This window comes from Erinaceus europaeus, chromosome 13 (genome assembly GCF_950295315.1).
Source record: "Erinaceus europaeus chromosome 13, mEriEur2.1, whole genome shotgun sequence".
NCBI lineage: Eukaryota > Metazoa > Chordata > Mammalia > Eulipotyphla > Erinaceidae > Erinaceus > Erinaceus europaeus.
In genome coordinates, this window is record NC_080174.1 from 51,897,817 (window position 1) to 51,921,116 (window position 23,300).

The window sequence follows — 23,300 nt, forward strand, 5'->3', positions numbered from 1 at the left end:
GATCCTGGTTCAAGCCCCCAGCTCCCCACCTGCAGGGGAGTCACTTCACCTCTCTTTTTCTCTCCCCCTCTGTCTTCTCCTCCCCTCTCCATTTCTCTCTGTCCTATCCAATAACGATGACATCAATAACAACAACAATAATAACTACAACAATAAAACAACAAGGACAACAAAAGGGAATAAGTAAATATTTTTTTAATTTAAATAAATAAGTAATGAAACCAGCAATGTTGGATAAGATCACCCAACAAAAGAACAATAAAATAAAGATCCAAATCCCCAGGGAACATGGAAACACACATATGTATATGTGTGTGTTTGTTTAATGTAATGGAAGCAATAATGCATGTGCTATATAAAATGACAGGAAGGCACCACTGATTATCAAGGTATCATCTCTCCAAAATATAATTTGCATATTTTAAGATCTAGGACCCATAGATCCCTCTCTCCACCATCACTGGTCACTTCCATCAAAAACATCATCATAACCCATCTTGTGAGACTCTCTAGGGCTTTGTCCTCACTATAAAGTAGCAATGGTGGGTGTGGCCCCAATGTCCGAAGGGAGGCTGGGTCATCTTATCCTGCTACTCAAGGAAGACTGGTCCTGAAATGAGTGTAGCCTAGATTGTTCCCAGCTGTGACCACGGACTGCAAGTTCAGACTGACAGGGACTCAGAGGTTACACAGGCTCCTGTGCTAAATATGAATATATATGGGCCCTGGCTCAGATCAATGTGGTACACAGTTCATTGTATTTATATATTTTCTTCAATTTAAGAGCTACTTTCTACCCTAATCCAGCTTTACAGTCTTATTCTCATCTCTGACTATATCTTCCCAGACAATATTTTTAGTCCATGTTAGCTATCAAGCTCAAGCAAAAATTACTAAAGTCCTGAGCTTCTAGGGTCATCCCTAACATAGACTTTCTAGCTTCTTTCCACACTAAGATCCTATTCTCATCTGCTTTAGTCCTAACTTTTTGGTTCTTGTTTATTAAACAATTTTATCCTGCAGATGCTATTATGATTCCATCCTGAACTCCCTGGGAAGATGACCTCACCAATGTGTCCCAGAACCTCACCTCTCCAGAGACCTACCCACTAGGGAAAGAGAGAAACAGGCTGAGTGTTTGCGTCAACCTGCCCAATACCCATGTCCAGTGGAGAAGCTATTACAGAAGTTAGAACTCCCACTTTCTGTACCCTATAAAGAATTTTGCACCAAGGGGCCGGGTGGTGGTGTACCTGGTTAAGCGCACATATTACAATGTGCAAGGACCCAGGTTCTAGACCCCACAGGGGGAAAGCTTTGTGAGTGGTGAAGCAGTGCTCTCTCCCTCTCTGTCACCTCCTTCCCTCTCAATTTCTGGCTGTCTCTATCCAATAAATAAAAATAATTTAAAAAATTGTTTTAAAGAATTTTGCCCCATACTCCTAGAGGGGACAAGTGTTAAAGGAAGGTGACTAGAGGGCTCTGAAATCCAATTCCATCAGGATCAGAGAGTGAAGATGAAAAAAGGAAGGACATTCAGAAGTAGTAACTGATGTATGCGTGACTTAGAAAGGAACAGAAGGCAGGGCTGTAGGAAATATGGGCAAATATATATATAATAGTTAACCCATATCTGTGACTTTGGGAATGGAGGGAATGGGAACACAGAACTCTGGTAGTGGAAATGGTGTGAAACTGTAACCCTGTTATCTTATAATTTTTAAATCAATATTAAGTCACTAGTAAAATTTTTTTTTAAATCTGGGGCCACCCCCACACCTATGGACATCTAATCTTTGACAAAGGTGCCCAGACTATTCAATGGGGAAAGCAGAGTCTCTTCAACAAATGGTGTTGGAAAAAAATGGGTGGACACATGTAGAAGAATGAAACTGAACCACTGTATTTCACCAAATACAAAAGTAAATTCCAAGTGGATCAAGGACTTGGATGTTCGACCACAAACTATCAGATACTTAGAGGAAAATATTGGCAGAACTCTTTTCCGCATACTCATCAAGACAACAAATAACCCCATCCAAAAATGGGGGGAGGACATGGACAGAATATTCACCACAGAAGAGATCCAGAAGGCCGAGAAACATATGAAAAAAGGCTCCAAATCTCTGATTGTCAGAGAAATGCAAATAAAGACAAAAATGAGATACCACTTCACTCCTGTGAGACTGTCATGCATCAGAAAAGGTAACAGCAGCAAATGCTGGAGAGGGTGTGGGGTCAAAGGAACCCTCCTACACTGCTGGTGGGAATGTCAATTGGTCCAACCTCTGTGGAGAACAGTCTGGAGAATTCTCAGAAGGCTAGAAATGGACCTACCCTATGACCCTGCAATTCCTCTCCTGGGGATATATCCTAAGGAACCCAACACACCCATCCAAAAAGATCTGTGTACACATATGTTCTTGGCAGCACATTTTGTAATAGCCAAAACCTGGAAGCAACTCAGGTGTCCAACAACAGATGAGTGACTGAGCAAGCTGTGGTCTATATACACAATGGAATACTACTCAGCTGTAAAAAATGGGTGACTTTACTGTTTTCAGCCAATCTTGGATGGACCTTGAAAAGTTCATGTTAAGTGAAATAAGTCAGAAACGGAAGGATGAATATGGGATGATCTCACTCTCAGGCAGAAGTTGAAAAACAAGATCAGAAAAAAAAAAAAAAAAAAAAAAACAAGTAGAACCTGAAATGGAATTGGCGTATCACAACAAAATAAAAGACTCTGGGGTGGGTGGGTGGGGAGAATACAGGTCCATGAAGGATAACAGAGGACCTAGTGGGGGTTGTATTGTTATATGGGAAACTGGGGAATATTATGCATGTGCAAACTATTGTATTTACTGTTGAATGTAAAACATTAATTCCCCAATAAAGAAATTAAAAAAAAAAAAAATCTGGGGCCCAACAGCCTTTAACCAACCCACCCAAGATGACGTCTAGCAAAAAAAAAAAAAGAAAAAAGAAAAGAATACTATAGTCTTTCTAAAACTGGCTTCCACCATACCTATTCCCCTGCTCAAACCCTCCTACAGCTCCCCACTATCAACAAGATAAAATTCAAGCTTCCCATGCTAGCGCCAACCAGATTCTACCATGTGCTCCTCTCCAACATCAGCAGCCCTCCTCTCCAACATCACTTCTTCTACTTGTTCCTTGTTCTTCATGTGGACTATCTTTGGCCCTGACTCTAAGCCACTGCCTATGCTATGCCTGAAACCTTCCGACTCACTACCTGTCTATCCCATGTTCAAGTCCCACCGCCTCCCTCTGTAAATCTCATGACTACCTCAACACCACCCTTTGTAGTACCTGCTTTAGCAGTCTGCTTGCATTTAGAAGAAGCTCTGATGTTTAGTTAAGTTCATCTCTGCTTCTAGTGAGAGTTTAGTGTGTCTGAGCAGGTAGGATGCACTTTGGATCCCTCTGAGTATTTTTGTGCATTTGAGTTCTAGTTGGCCTTTGGCTCCATCAAGAGCTCCATCAGTTGCAAACCCCACAAGTATAGGTGGATCTTGCCCCCAATTAACAGATTATTGAAGACCTGCCTCCTCTATTTGCCTTCCTGTTACCCCCATCAAACACTGATCTACCTTTTGGCACCACTGAGTTTTACTGTCTTTCACCTGTCCTCAGAGGGTCCTGAGAGTATTACACTCTGACTTGATGGAAACAGACCACACAAACTGGAACAGAAACGTAAGTGCCCCAGGCATCATGGTTCTCCAACGAACTCTCTCAATGAGCTTTCTCACCTGTGTACTTCAAGGGACACATCTGAGGAGTGTCTGGGATCGCTGGAAGCACAGTCTTCCCCCAACACCCCCAAGGTTTTGCAGTAAATTATCCTTGTGCAGGTGGCATTTAAAACCAGCAATGTGGGACAAGGTCACCCAAGGAAAGAGTTATGGAACAAAGCTCTGGGGAACATGGACATTTCAAAGGTTCCAAGACCAGAAAGGAAAAGGAAGTAAAGCAGAAGACATTCACCTAAAGGCAGATAAGGAGACAGAGGGTCTCAGGAAGGAATGAACAACCAACAAGGAAACTGCAGTCAATGAAGAGTGCAAGGTTGCCATTGATTTGGAATATGGAAGCCACTAGGAATGGGGACAAGTTCTGGTTTGGTGGAGTGCTGGGGGCAGATGAAGATGGCAGGGGTTGCCAAGAGCTACAGAAAACTAGGCAAGACGACTCTCTCAAAGAACTCAGCTAAGGGAGGAAGAGAGAAAAAAAAACAGTACACCTTTATGCAGAACTCTGGTTTATGGTGGTACAGGAGATTGAACCTGGGACTTTGGATCCTCCGGCTTGAGAGTCTCTTTGCATAACCATCATGTTATCTCTCTCCATCACTGTCCCCCTACATGCCAGTTTTATCTCAGTATAGCTGGGGTGGTGGAGGAAGGGTAGGTCATTTTGTTTAGGATTTTCCCCCCACTAGGGTTACCACTGGGGCTCAGTGCCTGCATCACAAATCCACTGCTCTTGGTGGACATTTCTTTTTTATTTCATAGGACACAGAGAATTTGGAGAGGGGAAGGGAAGCTAGGGAGGGGAATAAACAGAGAAACATCTGCAGTACTGCTTTAATGTTTATGGAACTTTCCACCTGCAGATGGGGAATAGGGAGCTCAAATCCAGGTCCTTGCACATAGCAACGTGTGTGCTTAACCAGATGCCTCACCGCCAGGCCCCTTAGGGTAGTTCTCACATGTCACATCCTAAGGGAGAGAGAACTTCAAGGGTAGACAGAATAATAGCTGCCCACAGAAGACATGCATGTCCTAGTTCCCAGAATGCATAAGTATGCTACTGTACATGCTAAAGGGAATCTGAAGCTATGATTACTTAAACAATTATGAGGTAAGATGAGTCAGCTTATCCAGGTGTGTTTAGTTTCATCATAAGGTTCCTTATAAGTGAAAGTTTGAGGCAAGAAAGTCAAAGCCAGAGAAGGAAATGGGCTATAGGATCTGAGGTTGGAGTGACACAAAGTGAGGACTCAACCTGCCACAGCTGACTCTGAAGAGAAGCGAGCTGCACGCCAAGAAATAGACAGTGTCTATAAACCGGGAAAGGTAGCAAAGTGGATCTTTCCCAGATTCTCCTGAAGAGATCAGTCTTGTCAGCACCTTAATTTTAGTGTCTGAAATCTTGTTCAGACTTTTGACCTCTAGAAAAGTCAAATAATAAATACGGATTAGGCAATGATTCCATTATTTATGGAAAATTATCACAGTAGCAATAGGAAATTAGCACAACCTATAAAAATAAATCGATTAAAAGAGAAGGCAACTGTCCAAGAACTGGATGTAGGGAAAATAAATAATAACTAAACATCTTTTGAACACTTAATATGTGCTAGGCAAGGTATTTTACATGAATAATTACACTTAACCCTCATAAAGGAATCTATTTTAAGAGCATTAGTACCACCCTTATTGACAGATGGGAAAACTGAGGTTTAGAGAGATAAAGTGACTTAAGATCAAAGAGTGAGCAAACTCCGTGCACTCTGGCTATGGACACCAGCTCTGAAACCATTAAACTCCACAGCTATTTAAGGACTAAGGAAGAAGGGCAGTTTTAATCAAAAAGACAAATATCCCAACCCCTGAGACAGGACTGGTATGGGAGGCAAGAAAAGAGATGGAAGTAAACTGGGGGTTGGGGGTGGGGGTGGGTTGGAGGGGGTCTGGTTCAGAGTGGGGAGAAGTCACAACAAATGACCTCAATCTTGAATTAAAGGAGAGGGGAGGTTGTCCGCTGGAAATCTGGGGGGTAGGGAGAATGGGAAAGGAATGAAAATGAGCAGATTTAGGAGAGATCCTAGCAGAGGGGTTATGTACCAGCACTCTGGGACCAGAGTGCAAAAGCCAGCTCTACGGCTTGTGTCTCAGATTCCTCAAGTACAAATGAAAACAATAATGGTTCTGCTTGTCGGATTGCTATGATACAATGTATGTAAAGAACTTAGAACAGCACCTGGCCTGCCCATTGTAAATGTCAGCTACTATTGGCAGGATTGTTTGTGGCTCTCACTGAAAGGAAGCTGGACAAATATAATAATGGGAATGTAGCACTGGGAACCCAGCTCGGCATTGTAGTTATTAATTATTATGATTGCTGTTGATCACTTCCATCTGTTCTCCCAAAGTACTCTGAATAAAACCTCTTTTATATTCCCATACCACACTGTTGTAGCTATTTGCATATCTGCCTCCCTTACTAAATAGGGCATTTCCGCACATAAACGCTGGTTGAATAGTTGGTTGGTTAGTAGGAAGGGAGGATGGTAGAGACCACTAATCATCTCCCCACATTTATTCTCCTTTTGTTCCTTAGTAATAGAATCCCACAGTCTTAAACTGGACACATGGATGCTTTGAAGAAAAAGATCAATCTCCCTTGAAGTTAAAGTGTAGTCATGTGTCTAAATTCTAGCTTACCGCATATCAGCAGAAGTGGTATGTGAAATTTTCAGGAAGTGTTATTTAAAAGGGCCAGGTAGTGGTGCACCCAGTTGAGCACAAGTTGCTACACACAAGAACCCAGGTTTGAGCCCCAGTCAAAGTGGGGAACCTGCATGAGAGGAAGTTCCATGAGCAGTGAACTAGGTCTACAAGTATCTGTCTTTCTCCCTTTCTAGCTCCCCTCCCTCTCAGTTTCTCTCTGTTCTCATAAATAAAATAGAAAAAAGGGCAGGGGAATGGCCACCAGTGATAACCCCGATGAAGGGGATGAATTAATTATATATATATATATATATGTGTGTGTGTGTGTGTGTGTATGTATGTGTGTGTATATATATATAAAATGCATAAGTGAAGCTTTAAAAGCAATAATGACAACAACAAAATAAAAAAAAGAAAGGAATTATTTGGATTAGGTGGTGGTGCACCCGGCTAAGGGCACAGGTTATTATGTGCAAAGACCTGAGTTCAAACCCTTGGTCCCCTCTTACAGGAGGAAAACTTCACAAGCACTAAAGTAGTGATGCAGTTATGCAGAAGTCTCTCTGTCTCACCAGCTAGATATCACCCTTCCCTCTCAATTTCTTTCAATTCTGTCAAATAAAAAGGGGGTGAGATAAAGAAAAAAATGGCTGCTGGGAGGAATGGATTCTTTCTGCAGGTACTGAGCCCCAATGATAACCCTGTGGCAATAATATACATATATATTATTATACATATATATCCATATATAGAGAGGGGGGAGAGAGATTTATTACCCATCCATAGCACTGCCTTTCACAATATTTTCTCCCTACATCTATTAACAGGGTTGAGGAGGTCTCCTCCTCTTGAGGTCTTCAGAGTGTGGGGATCACATTCCTGAGGAGTCTGGAAGGTGTTATCATGGTTACTTCAGGGAGACATTTCTACTGTGTTTCTCTGAGGGACAACAGAGAACGCACTGGGAAGAAACCAGCTCATCCCAAGAGACACAATGTCCAAGAAATGTTCAACATCCAGTTATCAAGGTGTTTTGCCAAGAGTATTTGGCAGCAATTTGACAGTGGGGGCAGGGGGGGAGGAATGGCAGGCAGGAGGAAGGGTAATGGCATTTCAGCAAGGCACAGTCATAATACTATCTCCTCTGTGACAATACATCTAAGAGCCTAAACATATGATCAACCAGTGGCTCCCAAACCCACCACCCCAAACTGGAGTGACAATGATACTGGTGGAGCTGGCAGGAGATTTGGGTAGAGTTATAACAGTCCATTGGGAACCATCTTGGACTTGAAGACTGAGGAGTGGAAGCAGCATCCACACCTGGGGTTTGTGGTCAGCCATCAGTCCAGTGCTTTTGCAGGAGTATTCCTGGAATCTAACTCCATGAGGAATGAAGCCTCCTTCTCAGCATCCAAGGGGTCCATTCTTTCAGCATATGCATTTATTTCTAAACCAAGTCACCACTGATGATGGACAATTGGAGAGATTCACAGACACCTCTCAGGTGTATAAAGGACAATAAATCTGAATTCCTCATCCAAAAGGTAAGCTGGGAGATAGTTCACCTAGTAGAGTGCACATTTTACCAGTAGGTTAGCAGGGTACAGCCTAAAAGGCAGAAAGGGAGATATAGTTCCTCCCCTGGAAATTTTCAAAACTGAAGTGAGAGATAGAGATAGCAGTGAGACAGGAATAAGGACAAGAGAGTTAAAAAAAAAAAAAAACAGTGTGGCAGCAGGGAATGGAAGGCAGAGGAGGGGCTAGTTCTGGATGCTTGCCTAGAAAAGCTGCTGGTATTTATGGCTCATTTTTATGTACCATTTGGGGCATGATGTGTGGTACTCAGACTGAGAGTGCCAGGAACATAAGGGACAGCAAGGAGGGTGCAGGTGTATAACTAAGGACACCTTCAGCAGACAAGCAAGGGAGCCTGGCCAGAGAGATGAGCCAGCCTTCTTCTCTCCTCACTTGTCACCCCCTCTGGATTCTGTGTGATCACCTATTCCAAGAAATTCAGTTCTTTTTGTTGTTGTTGTTGTTGTTGTTGTTTGTTTCTTTTTTCTTTAAATTTTTACAATATTTTGTTAATTTTAAAAAGTATTTTTAATTTATTTATTGGTTAGAGGCAGAGAAGTTGAGAAGGAAGAGAGGGAGAGAGAGAGAGAGGAAAGAGAGAGAGACCTGCAGCACTGCTTCACTGCTTGCAAAGCACTTTCCTCCTGTAGATGAGGACTGAGGGCTTGAACCCTGGTCCTTGCACACTGTAACATGTGTGCTTAACATGGTGCACCACTGCCCAGCCCCAGTAATGCAATTCTTTTTTATTTTGCCAGAGCACTGATTAGCTCTGGCTTATGGTGGTGAGGGGGATTGAACTTGTGACTCCAGAGCCTCAGGCATGACAGTCTGTTTGCATAACCATTATGTTATCTACCCCTGCCCAGTAATGCAATTCTTTAGACATGTATCAAACAACAACTCTATATTCCAGCCCATACCACCAAGACCTCCCCTAGCATCTATGCAAGAACAAGGCAGATGTCATTCTTTCTCTGTCACCATCTCCCTTGACTTCACTCCACATGCTTCTCTATCTAGTCCAGATGACTGACCAGTATAGTGAACTAAACCAACTTAGAATGGTCCCACATAGTCCCCCAATGAATGCTAAATGAAATAGTTTTTTTTTTTTTAAAAAAAAAAAGAGTCACTTTTGCTGCAATGCCAATCTTGTAAATGGTGAGAAATCCTCAGGTGCCAGAAATGAAAAGAAAATTCAAAGCCTGAGTAGTGCGAGGGAGGGAGCATGAGTCAAGTGAGCCGCAGGAATACCAAGCCAGACATATGCTCGAAAGACGGTTACGTCCAGGGAGGATGTGAGGAGACCCCAAAGCAGCGCAACCTGGAGAGCTGGAAAGAAACTGCACACAAAGCCAGCAGTCAAGAAGGGTTGTTTCAGTTACAAACTTGGACCAGGAAAGTCATGTCAGGATTCGGGAATGTGGCCTAAAAGTGGGATTCTGAGTAATCTGTATTAAGGTTGCTTTGTATGTAGGTGTGGGGTTCGAATGAGTATTACCAGTGAAATAAAGAAACCTCAAGCTGAGGTATTAACTCTAAAACTGGCCCTAAGCTCAAGCAGTACTTCAGGATAAAGAAAACTGAACCCATGAAGAAGTGGGTAGAAGCAAGCAATAGTGAACACATAGATTGTTAAGCCATGTTTGTGAATCTCAACAATTAAACCATAAAAGATGTAACAACTGATTTAGCTGGCTTTTGTAAAAGAAATATAACCAAAATGCTATAACATGGACAATGGGAGGAGGGTGGTAAGAAGAAAAGTGAAGTGTTCCAAATACTCATTTTATGCCTTAAGAGGATAGAAATGCAGGTTAATTTTATAATACACTAGAAAAATATAAGAGTATACCACCTTAAATTTTGAGGAAAAATACTATAAAAATATAAAGTTCCAAACTAGTGGGAGGAAAAAGAAATAAAATGAACTTTGGTCAGTTTAGCAGAAAGCAGAAAATATAGGGGAAAGGAGCAACAAAGAAGAAGCATATCAAATAGAAATCTTTTATTTTATTTTAGCTTGTTTTTCACCAGATCACTATTCAGCTCTGGCTTAGGGTGGTGTGGGGGATTCAAACTGGAACTTGAACGTCTCAAACATGAAAGTCTTTGGCATAACCATTATGCTACATACAGCTTATTTAGTGACAAAAGGGCCAACCCACCAAGAAGATAAAGCAATCATAATCTTGAATACTTGTAAATAGTACACTCTGTAATGGGAAGAAAAAAAAAAAAGATAAAGTTACCAGAGTCACCACAATCACAAAAAAACTTTTTTAATGTGACACTGGAGAATGAACCCAGGGCCTTACAGACCACTGAGTAGTTTCCAAGGGCCAATTTTTCAATCTTTATTTTAGAGAGAAAAAGAGTGAAGGAGACAAAGAGAGGAAAAAAGAGAGATGCTACAGCATCGTTCCATCATTCACCGAGCTCTCCAGTGCCACTCACTGTGGGAGAGAGCGACCCCCGGGCTGGGTTGAGGCCTATCATCTCTACATCGAGTCTTGAAACGGCAGACCCTGAGCCCTCCCCAAGAGAGGAGTGTTCCTTCTCAACCATGTGGACCCAAGACAGTTCCTAGATTCCACACTAGAGGAGGAGACTCCCTCATCACAAGTTCCTTAATTCACGGCGAAGAGCATGGCCACCTGTTAGAGACGTATATGGTCTTATGCTATGGGCATGACGTTGTGTGATACGAGGTGTGGCTCTGTGATCGGATCGCTACTACTTACCCTTCCCTAAACCACAGTATATTAACCCTGCCTGCTGTACAATAAACAAGCTGTCTCTCTGAAGCACTCCCAGAAGTTTGTGACTTTCTCCCTGCGCTCACCCTCACCACTGTTTTTCCTGCTCAGGCCACAGGCGAGAAACAGGCAACAATTCATGTTCTTCCGTGATGCTGCACCTCAACCCAAGGCCTCATAGATGGTAAGGTGAGCACTGTACTGTGGGGTCACTCTTCATACCCACTGGGAGATATTCTTAACATATCTCTCTCAGAACAGGTAGGTCAAACATCACCCACATAAAATACAAATATTTAAAATATATAATTTATAAGTCTGATTATATGTATGTGAATGTATGATGTAGGAAGCAAGAATAAATATTATACAGAATGCATATGATGACCACAAAGTAGTAAAGTTAGAAATCAATTGTGAAAAGGTAGACCCCTTTAAAAATACATTTGGAAGCTAGAAAACTTCTCCTCTCTCCCTCTCTCTCTCTCTTCCCCCCCTCTCCTTCTCTCTCTCTGAATAACTTGTTGAGTATAAAAGTACTTATTATGGGGGACTGGAAAGTGGTGCAATAGATAAAGCACGGGATTCTTAAGCATGAGGTCCTGTGTTCAATCCCTGGCAGCACATGTCTGATTCTTTCTCTCTTTCCTCCTATCTTTTTCATTATTAAATAAATAAAACCTTTTTTTTAATATATATTTTTTATATTTATTTTTATTTATTTATTCCCTTTTGTTGCCCTTGTTGTTTTATTGTTGTAGTTATTATTGTTGTCGTTGTTGTTGGATAGGACAGAGAGAAATGGAGAGGGGAGGGGAAGACAGAGAGAGGGAGAGAAAGATAGACACCTGCAAGACCTGTTTCACTGCTTGTGAAGCGACACCCCTGCAGGTGGGGAGCCAGGTCTTGAAGCAGGATCCTTATGCGGGTCCTTGTGCTTAGCGCCACCTGCGCTTAACCCGCTGCGCTACAGCCCAACTCCCATAAAACCTTTTTTTAAAAAAAGATAATTATTATTTAAGGTGTTAACTACTTAGAATGAAACTGAAAATACTATGTCTCAAAATTTAAAAGAAATACAATAATTAGAAGGGAATAGTTAGAAGGAAAGTTATTGCTTTAAAAAACACTTCAGGAAATAGCAACATGGCCTAGGGAGACAGAATACCGGCTGTGCAAAAAGAACTTTCATGTCTGAGGTTCCCAGGCCCCAGGCTGAATCCTCAATCCCACCATAAGCCAGAGCTAAGCACTGCTCTAGTGTCTCCTCCCTGCCCCCCACGTCTGTATCTTTCCCTCTGTATCTCTCTCACTAAAGTAAAATGGATAAAATATTTAAAGAAAATGAGAGGCCAAAGGGTGGCACACCCAGTTAAGCGCACATATCACATCATGCACAAGAACCTGGCTCTGAGTCCCCACTCCCCACCTGTAGGGGGAATACTTCATAAAGAATGAAGCAGGCCTGCAGGTATTTAGCTTTCTCTACCTCTCTCTCTACCCTCCCCTCTCAAATTTTCTCTGTCCTGTCAGATAAAAATAGAAAGAAAGAGAGAGAGAAAGAAAGAAAGAAAAAAGAAAAAGGAAAAAATAGCTGTGGACTTCATAGTGTAGGCACTGAGCCCCAGTGATAACTTGAAGGAAGGAAGGAAGGAAGGAAGGAAGGAAGGAAGGAAGGAAGGAAGGAAGGAAGGAGGGAGGGAGGGAGGGAGGGAGGGAAGGAAGGAAGGAAGGAAGGAAGGAAGGAAGGAAGGAAGGAAGGAAGGAAGGAAGGAAGGAGGGAGGGAGGGAAGGAAGGAAGGAAGGAAGGAAGGAAGGAAGGAATAAGGAAGGAAGGGAGGGAGGGAGGGAGAGAAAGAGAAAAGAAAAGAAAAGAAAGCAAATAGTGGCATGAGGCTGAAAAAAAAAAAAAGATGGTAGAAGAAAATAACAAAGTGGGCCAGGTGGTGGCACACCTGGTTGAGTACAAACATTACAATGCACAAGGACCTGGGTTTGAGCCCTCATTTCTCACCTGCAGGGGAAAGCTTTGCGAGTGATGAAGCAGGGCTGAAGGCATCTCTCTGTCTCTCTCCCTCTCTATCACCCCTCCCCTCTTGATTTCTGGCTGTCTCTAGCCAATAAATAAAGATATTTTTTTTTTAAAAAAAGGAAGTGATGAAAATAACAAAACATCCCATATTCATCCTTCTCTTTCTGGCTTCTCTTAGACTGGACTTGATATAATGCACCAAAGCAAAAGGTTCTGGAGTACAAATGAATGTTCAGATTCTGGAACAAGATGGCAGAGGAGGACCTAGGGGAAAGGGGAGTTAAGACTGCTATGTGGAAAACTGAGATATGTTACATATATACAAATTACTATATTTTACTGTTGACTATAAACCATTAATCCCCCAAATAAAGAAAAAGAATAAAGAAAATAACAAAACAAAGTAAAATGAAGGAAACATTAAAAAAAAGAAGCAACAGAGATGCTCACTGAAACTAAACTATGCCTTCAAGATAAAATATAATTTTAAAATATATTAAAATGTAATATATATGAATCTCAGAAAGACTGATCAAGAAGAGGAAGGAGGGCATACATACAACATTAAGAACAAAAAGAGCAAAACCTCTAGATACAATAAAAATTTATAAAATCGGGTGCCGGGCAGTAGCACACTGGATAAAGCTCACATGGCACTAAGCACAAGGACCAGCGTAAGGATCCCAGTTAGAGCCCCCGGCTCCCCATCTGCAGGTGGGTCGCTTCATGGGCAGTGAAGGAGGTCTGCAGGTATCCGTCTTCCCCTCCTCTCTCAATTTCTCTCTGTCCTATCCAACAACAACAACAATGGTAACAAGAACAAGGGCAACAAAATGGGAAAAATGGCCTCCAGGAGCAGTGGATTCATAGTGCAGGCACCAAGCCCCAGCAATAACTGTGGAGTCAAAAAAAAAATTATAAAATCATTACAACAGAATATTCTGTGCAAAAAAATGTCAATTTTTATAAAATATCCCACTTTAAGAAAAATGTAAATCACTAAAATTGACTCAAAAAGAAGAATTAAAGAGGGCAAGGTAGTGGTGCACTTGGTTGAATGCACACATTACAATAAACAAGGACCAAGGACCTTGGTTCAAGCCACAGGCCCCCACCTGCAGGGAGGAAGCTTTATGAGTGGTGAAGTAGTTGTAGGTGTCTCTCTGTGTCATTTTTATTTTATTTTATTTTTTTTACCAGAGCACTGCTCAACTCTGGTTTATGTTGTGCAGGGGATTGAACCTGGGACCTTGGAGCCTTAGGCATGAGAATCTCTTTGCATAACTATTATACTATCTACCCCCACCCATCTCACTCTATCTTTATCTCCCCCTTTCCCTCTCAATTACTCTGTCTCTATCCAAAAATAAATATATAAATAAATAGATTTTTTAATTAAACTACAATAGATCAATAAACACTAAAGAAATTGAAGCTGCAGTTCAAAAACTTTCCCCGGCCTAAAAAGTTATTAGACATTGATAGTTTTTCTCATGATTTATTTATGTCATGAAGGAGAAATTAGAACAATGCTCAGGCATATACTGTACAAGGGATCAAACCCAGGGTCTCACCCATGTAAATCCCAACAGTCTACCCAATGAGACAGCTCCCTAACTACCTTGGCTAGTCTTATAAAAGCAGCCTATACCAAACCTCTAAGAAATTGATAATTCCTATTTACAAAAAAAAATTGTTCCAAAAAGTAGAAGCATAGAGAATGATATGAAATTTATTTTAGGAGTTTGAACAGGAAAAAAAAAAAAAAAAGAAGGCTAATATAATTGAACACAGATATAAAAATCTTAAAGAAATAGCTGTGGGAGCTGGGAGTATGGATAGACCTGTCAATGCAATGTTCAATGGGGAAGCAATTACAGAAGCCAGACCTTCCACCTTCTGCATCCCACAATGACCTTGGGTCCATACTCCCAGAGGATTAAAGAATACGAATGGTAGCAGGAAAAGGGGATGGATTACATAGTTCTGGTGGTGGGAATTGTGTGGAGTTGTACCCCTCTTATCCTATGGTTTTGTCAATGTTTCCTTTTTATAAATAAAAAAAAAATTAAAAAGAGAGAGAAGAAGAAAAACAAAGAAATAGCTGTGGACCCTAAAGCAACCAGAAGAACAGAAATCACTAAAGTTAGGGTGGAAATAAATAAAATTGAGAATAAGAAAACCATACAAAAGATCAACAAAAGTAAATGTTGGTTCTTCGAAAGAGTGAACAAAATCGACAAACCTTTAGCCAGACTCACAAAACAAAAAAGGGAAAAGACCGAAATAAATCGGATACTAAATGAAAAAGGAATTATCACAACAGACACTGCAGAAATTCAAAATATCATGCGAGGCTTCTATGAACAACTATATACCACCAAGCTAAAGAACCTGGAGGAAATGGACAATTTCCTAGATACCTACCAACTTCCAAAACTAACTAAAGAGGAAGTAGATAACATTAACAGGCCCATCACAGCTAATAAAATTGAAACAGTTATCAAAAATCTCCCCAACAATAAAAGTCCTGGACCAGTTGGTTTTACAAATGAATTCTACAAAACCTTCAAAGAAGAACTAATACCTCTACTTTTAAAAGTCTTCCAGAAGACTGAAGACACTGGAATACTCCCTGCCAGCTTCTATTATGCCAACATTACTCTGATACCAAAAGCAGACAGGACACAACCAAAAAAGAAAACTACAGACCAATATCTCTGATGAACATAGATGTGAAAATATTGAACAAAATTCTAGCCAACCAGATACAGCAGTATATCAAAAAGATTGTTCATCATGACCAAGTGGGGTTTATCCCAGGCATGCAAGGTTGGTTTAATATACGTAAATCAATCAATGTGATCCACCACATCAACAAAAGCAAGACCAAAAACCACATGGTCATATCAATAGATGCAGAGAAAGTCTTTGACAAAATACAACATCCCTTTATGATCAAAACACTACAAAAAATGGAAAATTCCTCAAGATAGTGGAGTCTATATATAGCAAACCTACAGCCAACATCATACTCCATGGTGAAAAACTGGAAGCATTTCCCCTCAGATCAGGTACTAGACAGGGCTGCCCACTATCACCATTACTATTCAACATAGTGTTGGAAGTTCTTGCCATAGCAATCAGGCAGAAGCAAGGAATTCAAGGGATACAGAGTGGAAGAGAAGAAGTCAAACTCTCCTTATTTGCAGATGACATGATAGTAAACATGGAAAAACCTAAGGAATCCAGCAAGAAGCTTTTGGAAATCATCAGGCAACACAGTAATGTGTCAGGCTATAAAATTAACATTCAAAAGTCAGTGGCATTCCTCTATGCAAACACTAAGCTAGAAGAAATTGAAATCCAGAAATCAATTCCTTTTACTATAGCAACAAAAGCAATAAAATATCTAGGATTAACTCTAACCAAAGAAATGAAAGACTTGTATACTGAAAATTATGAGTCACTACTCAAAGAAATTGAAAAAGACACAAAGAAGTGGAAAGATATTCCATGTTCATGGGTTGGAAGAATTAACATCATCAAAATGAATATACTACCCAGAGCCATCTACAAATTTAATGCTATCCCCATCAAGATCCCAAGCACATTTTTTAGGAGAATAGAAAAAATGCTACAAATGTTTATCTGGAACCAGAAAAGACCTAGAATTGCCAAAACAATCTTGAGAAAAAAGAACAGAACCGGAGGCATCACACTCCCAGATCTCAAACTGTATTATAGGGCCATTGTCATCAAAACTGCTTGGTACTGGAACAAGAATAGATGTACTGCCCAGTGGAATAGCATTGAGAGCCCAGAAGTGAGGCCCCACACCTATGGACATCTAATCTTTGACAAAGGTGCCCAGACTATTAAATGGGGAAAGCAGAGTCTCTTCAACAAATGGTGTTGGAAACAATGGGTTGAAACATGCAGAAGAATGAAACTGAATCACTGTATTTCACCAAATACAAAAGTAAATTCCAAGTGGATCAAGGACTTGGATGTTCGACCACAAACTATCAGATACTTAGAGAAAAATATTGGCAGAACTCTTTTCCGCATATATTTTAAAGACATTTTCAATGAAACGAATCCAATTACAGAGAAGACTAAAGCAAGTATAAACCTATGGGACTACCTCAAATTAAAAAGCTTCTGCAAAGCAAAAGAAACCACTACCCAAACCAACAGACCCCTCACAGAATGGGAGAAGATCTTTACATGCCATACATCAGATAAGAGTTTAATAACCAACATATATAAAGAGCTTGCCAAACTCAACAACAAGACAACAAATAACCCCATCCAAAAATGGGGGGAGGACTTGGACAGAATATTCACCACAGAAGAGATCCAAAAGGCTGAGAAACACATAAAAAAATGTTCCAAGTCTCTGATTGCAGAAAAATGCAAATAAAGACAACAATGAGATATCACTTCACTCCTGTAAGAATGTCATACATCAGAAAAGGTAACAGTAGCAAATGCTGGAGAGGGTGTGGGGTCAAAGGAACCCTCCTACACTGCTGGTGGGAATGTCAATTGGTCCAACCTCGGCGGAGAACAGTCTGGAGAACTCTCAGAAGGCTAGAAATGGACCTACCCTATGACCCTGCAATTCCTCTCCTGGGGATATATCCTAAAGAACCCAACACACCCATCCAAAAAGATCTGTGTACACATATGTTCTTGGCAGCACACTTTGTAATAGCCAAAACCTGGAAGCAACCCAGGTGCCCAACAACAGATGAGTGACTGAGCAAGTTGTGGTCTATATACACAATGGAATACTACTCAGCTGTAAAAAATGGTGACTTTACTGTTTTCAGCCAATCTTGGATGGACCTTGAAAAGTTCATGTTAAGTGAAATAAGTCAGAAATGGAAGGATGAATATGGGATGATCTCACTCTCAGGCAGAAGTTGAAAAACAAGATCAGAAGAGAAAACACAAATAGAACCTGAAATGCAACTGGTGTTATCGCACCAAAGTAAAAGACTCTGGGGTGGGTGGGTGCGTGGGGAGAATACAGGTCCATGAAGGATGATAGAGGACCTAGTGGGGGTTGTATTGTTATAAGGGAAACTGGGGAATATTATGCATGTGCAAACTATTGTATTTACTGTTGAATGTAAAACATTAATTCCCCAATAAAGAAATAAAAAAATAAATAAAAAGAAAAAAAAGAAATAGCTGTGGGAAAATCAGCAATGTAGTAGGCAGGGGAGATACATAATGGTTATGCAAATACCTGAGGCACAAGAGCTCCCAGGTTCAATCCCGCACAGCACCATAAGCCAGAGCTGAGCAATTAATTCTTTGGTAAAACAAACAAACAAAAAATAACGCATATAGGAAAAGTAAATATAGCAAGACTGTAACAAAAATTGTTAGCCTCTTGTTTCCATTGTCACCTTTAAGTGCCCTTGTGTCAACAACTGTACTCTAAAACCACTAACCCCCCAATAAAATGATAAAACAATAAAATAAAACACAAAACAACAGAATCCCATATTTTCATCTACATACTCTGTTTACGGCATAACTAGTTCACAGCTAAAAGTCTCCCTTGCAGCTAAATGCCATTGTGTGATATCTTTTTTTTATTATTGTCTTTATTTATTGGATAGAAACAGGCAGAAATTGAGAGGAAAGGAGGAAAGAGAGAGACACCTGCAGCCCTGCTTCACCACTCGCAAGTGGGGGCCAGGGGCTCAAACCCAGGTCCTTTCGCACTGTAACATGTCGCTCAAACAGGTGCGCCACCACCCAGCCCCCATTGTGTGATATCTTTACCTACAACGTGATTTTAGTAATTACAAGTCTTATAACTTTCAGGAAGTCTTTTCTAAAAGGTAGAACTGTGTCCCTCCTTCCCCTTCCCTCCTTTCTACTACTCCGAATTCTAACAGAATGCCTGTGGCTTCTACTTCAGCTCATTAGATATGAGATGACTCACAGTGGATGGAAAAATCAGTAAGAAGGAGTCTGATATGCTGAAGCTTCTACCTCTAGGCCCTTTCTCTTTTTAAGTAAGAAAGAGACTGTACTTAAGATGCTACTGAGGTCTTGTTACTCATAGTCAAACTTAATCCAAACTGATAATAGGATCAAGCAGAGCTTATACCAAGAATAAAAGAGTGGTTGAACATGGGGAAAAAAATCTATTAATATAATTCATATTACAGATGAAAGAAGAAAATCTATGATCATCAAATTAGATTCTGAAAAAAAGCATTCAGTAAAACTTCATTCTCATTTTCTATTTAGAAGATTAAATAAAAGCTCTTAATCAACTCAGAATAGAAGAGAATTTTCTTAAGCTGATAAATAATATCCATCAAATTCTGTAGCAAATATTATCCTACTTATGTGTGGGACTTGAGAATATATTAACTGACATCAGGAAGGGGACAAGAATGCTATAATCAACAGAACACTAAAAGTCTTATTCGATGCATTATTACAGGAAAAATATTGAAAAGAATATCAATTTTAAAGAAATACCCTCATCTGCAGAAGATGCAACTGGCTACTTAGTAAATCCACCAGGACTTTCAGATAAACTGTAAGACTTAGAGAGAGAGAGAGAGAAACAGGGTTGTTGAACACAAAAATCAATATACAAATCTTTTTTTTAATGTACAAATCTTAATCGTGTTTCCATAAGCTAGCAAAGTCAAATCATATCATACAGTACAAAACAACAACAACACAAGTCTCCATGGTGCAAAAGGTCATCATCACCTTTCTTTTGGATCATGAAAAAAAAAAATCCTGTCTACCCCCTATTAATTCCCTCAGAATCATTCTCCATTCAGCAACTCATGGTATTTTGCAAATGTAAATTAGGTAATGTCACACTCCTTTAGCCTTTTAATGGCTACTTATCAGATATAATTAAATTCTAGTTCTTGACCATGCCCATGCTTTGAATGACACAATCCTGCCTATTCTCCATCCCACTCCCTCACCACTGCCCGGACCCATTACACACCAGTCACAAGAACCTTCTTTTAGTTTTCAATGCATGTCACACTTTTTCCTGCCCCTGAACCTTCATATATGTTACTCACTCTCCCTAGAACACTTCCCCATCCCCATCATCACTTGAGTGTTCCTAGTTAAAGTCTCAGCTAAAAATGTCTCCTCTTCAACGTAAATAAGGTCCCTTCTCTATTAGCTCCTACTTTTTTTCACATTTCCATTACATGTTACACTGAAAATACAGTCATATTGTTAGTTATGGATTATATCATTATCCCATTCTCTTCTCAATCATAACTTCTATAAGAGTTATATCTTTGGCATTTCCCTGAATGTTTAATAGGACCTGTCATGTAACAGATGCTTTAAAAGGATTTGTTGAATAAATGAATCAGTGAATCAATGATTTAGCCATAGTTTCAGTAGACTGCCTGCTCTGCTTTTCCCAAGATTCAGATTCAGGCTTATTAGAAGGACCCGGGGAGCAAAAGGAGGATTTCATCTGAATGAAGAACCATAAAGCTCATGAGAAAGTGAGTGAAGGGCTCCTGGCTGGGTTTCTGGTCCAGAGGCAGCATTAGAATGGAGGCAGGGCTCTAAGTACAGGGCTGCATCCCCCCATGACTCCTACCCCAACTCTCAAGAACTCAAGGCATGGACCTAAAGAACTCAGTTTGCCATGGTGCTAGCTTTCTCGGAACCCTGTGGAATATTAAGAACTTGGCAGCTACAGGAGCTATGGAGACAACAGAAGCAGACTTTTAGTCACCCTTGAGAGAACATATGGAACTAGAGTAGAACTGCAGGAAGACCATAAACCCCACATGAACCCCAAGAAGACCTGTCAGGAACACACACACAGGACATCTGAAGAAATTCCCAGAAATCACTTGAGGTAATTGTAGGGAAGATGTGAAGAACCAACCCTGGCAATTGAGAATGGAGCTGTTAGGGACTGCTGCTAGGGCTGTCATTTCATGTCTCCAGTACATATGGTCTGGGCAATGCAAAGTACCAGGACACCCTTCCACTCAGCCCCAGGCAGGCTCCTATGCCTGGAAGCATTGCAGTCCATGGGACAGATGGGCCACTGTGGCATTGCCACATAGTCATTAGATAAAGTGTCTTCCCATAAGAACCCAATGACAGAGGGACTCGTTCCAGTAGCCTCTCTATATGAAGCCAGAATAGTAGTGGCTGGTAACTCTCCCTGTTTCAGGCACATCACAGACTTGGGTATGTAATAGGTACCCCTGCTGGTTAAATGTTTGTGTGAGCCAAGAGAGGAGGACTGTTCTATCTGCCAGGGGCCCCTGAGAGGCAATCTTCGTGTTTGTTTCTTTTGAAGTGCACACACTTGTACGCCACAGGAAGTAATGAGGGATGGGCACAACCCTGTAGTCCCCTGTAAAGGACAATTGCTCAGCACCCACCTGCCACCTTCTTCCATCTCTCTTCCTCCTCAGAGCACTTAGGACAGCCATGACTACAAGAACTCACTTCACATCCAATAACTGTCATGGTGCCATCCTCGTGGATAATCTCTCTGCCAATTTCTCCAATAAAAGGGCCTGGCCTCACAGCCAGGAAGGCAGGGTGGACAGAGAGATCTATGCAGCCCCCTCTCCACTTCTCCCCAAGGAAACCTGAGATGCCCCCTCCCAACCTACCTCTTGTCGTCCTCCACCTGGACACCAATAGAGTGGAACTCTCTTCGACTCCTGTTCTCCGTGTCTGAGTCTGAGATAGTCTCCACCTGGTGGCAAGAGAGTCAGAAGTCAGTGGACTCACGCCCTTCACAGAAAATATGGCCAGCAATGGCTGAGCCCCAAGGCAACAGGCAGATCCTGCAAAGGCAACCTGCCTGAGCAAGAGAAGTGACCCAGAAGATCAAAGGTAACAAGGTCACAATCTGGGAACTGGGGACCACACTCCAATAGGAATGGTGGTGTCTCCACCAGAGACAACTTTGAGGGCTACGGTTAGACAGAGGAGCCCTGCAACTTGGAACAAGCCAAGCGAAGGTCTATATAAAGCCTGTGGCCAGCTGCATTTGGGACTGAGTTTCCAGGAGCACCGTCTCCTTCCATACCTGCACCCCAATGGACGGACGCCACTTCCGCTGACGTGCAAGGCTCCGCAGCTCCTCCCTGCCCGGAATAGTCTTGATGATGAGTGTGGGGGGCTTGGGGCTGGCCCGGGGTGGCACGGGCGCCAACTCCAAGGTGCGTGCCCCCATGGTGGGGCCGTCCAGCCCATCAGCGGAGCTGCAGCGCCGGGCAGGGCCCTCCGCAGCCGTGAAGCTCTCGTGCGCTGAGTCGGTGCTGCTCTGGGCTGTGATGGAGATGCGGGGCGGGGCCTGGCTTCCCGGAGGGATGGGGGGCGGGGCCTTTCTAAAGTTGAAAGCTGAGACCCGGGAAGGCAAAGACTTTGAGGCTTCTGTGACCCGCCACTCCACACACTCAAGAGGTGACACCCTACCCAGCATCCATGCACACTCCACATGCTGTTATGTGGACAGTCAAGGATTTTTGTCCCCATCATCCAGCCCAAAGAAGCAATTTATCTGTGCAACAGAGTGTGTGTGTTTATGTGTCTGTGTGTGTCTCTGTGTGTGGTGGTATGTGTGATGTGTGTGCACGTGCACGTGTGCGTGTCTGGGACTAAACCAGCACCCAGGGCCTCCAGCTTAGTGTTGGGCCAGCAGGAGTACTCACAGGAGGCGGACCTCCCTGAGACAGAGGCAGGGGCAGCAAGGAGGGGCAGGCAGTCATCATCTTGAGAGCAGCCGGCCTGGATGGCCCGGAGGTAGCTGTGGCTCCGCATGCGGAAACAGCCCGGCAGGTCCAGGGCATCCACCGCCTGAGATTCGAGCTCGCCAAACACAGACCCGCACACAGCCTCCAGCTGCTGGCTCAGCTCCTCGCTGAGCTGATGAAGGCAGGGAAAGGAAGGCCAGTTAGTGGAGTGCTCAAATAAGCGGGTGAGAGAGTGGGCACTCTCCAGGACCCTTTGCCTTAGGCACAGGTCTGGATCTGCTCTGGCTGTGTATCTATGTAATTCTTTGGCTTTGAAACTAAAAGAAATCCTCACTCTCCTGAAAGAAAGAGGCATCTCTGCCGCCGTCTGTCACTCCCTAAGATTGCCTTGGTACCAGCCTTGGGACCCAGTGTTTCTCAAAATAGTCATCCTTCCATTCCCATCTATGGTTCTGACTGGAACTATCCCCATCTTCCTCTGCCCAGCCCCAGGTGGGGTTCCCAGCCCCCACCGTTCTCAATTAATCAATCAATTAATTAATTTTTGATAGAGACAGAGAAATTGAGAAGGGGAGAGATGGGGAGATGAAAGAGAGAGACCTGCTGCACTGCTTCACAACTCATGAAACTTCCCCCTCCAAGAGGGGACCGGGGGCTTGAACCTGGGTCCTCCTACACTGTACAGTGTGCTATC

General features: G+C 42.1%; 1 protein-coding gene across 2 annotated transcripts in view; it reads right to left on the reverse strand.

The window, feature by feature from the left end:
* DLGAP3 (DLG associated protein 3) overlaps window positions 1-23,300 on the reverse strand; it is an 80,934-nt gene that overhangs the window by 8,612 nt on the left and 49,022 nt on the right. For both annotated transcript variants that reach the window (XM_007523230.3, XM_060205839.1), the window contains exons 6-8: window positions 22,565-22,778; window positions 21,940-22,253; window positions 21,518-21,603 (exon numbers count right to left, since the gene is read on the reverse strand). In XM_007523230.3, coding sequence (XP_007523292.1) covers window positions 21,518-21,603; window positions 21,940-22,253; window positions 22,565-22,778 — 614 coding nt within the window. The remainder of the gene's footprint in view (window positions 1-21,517; window positions 21,604-21,939; window positions 22,254-22,564; window positions 22,779-23,300) is intronic.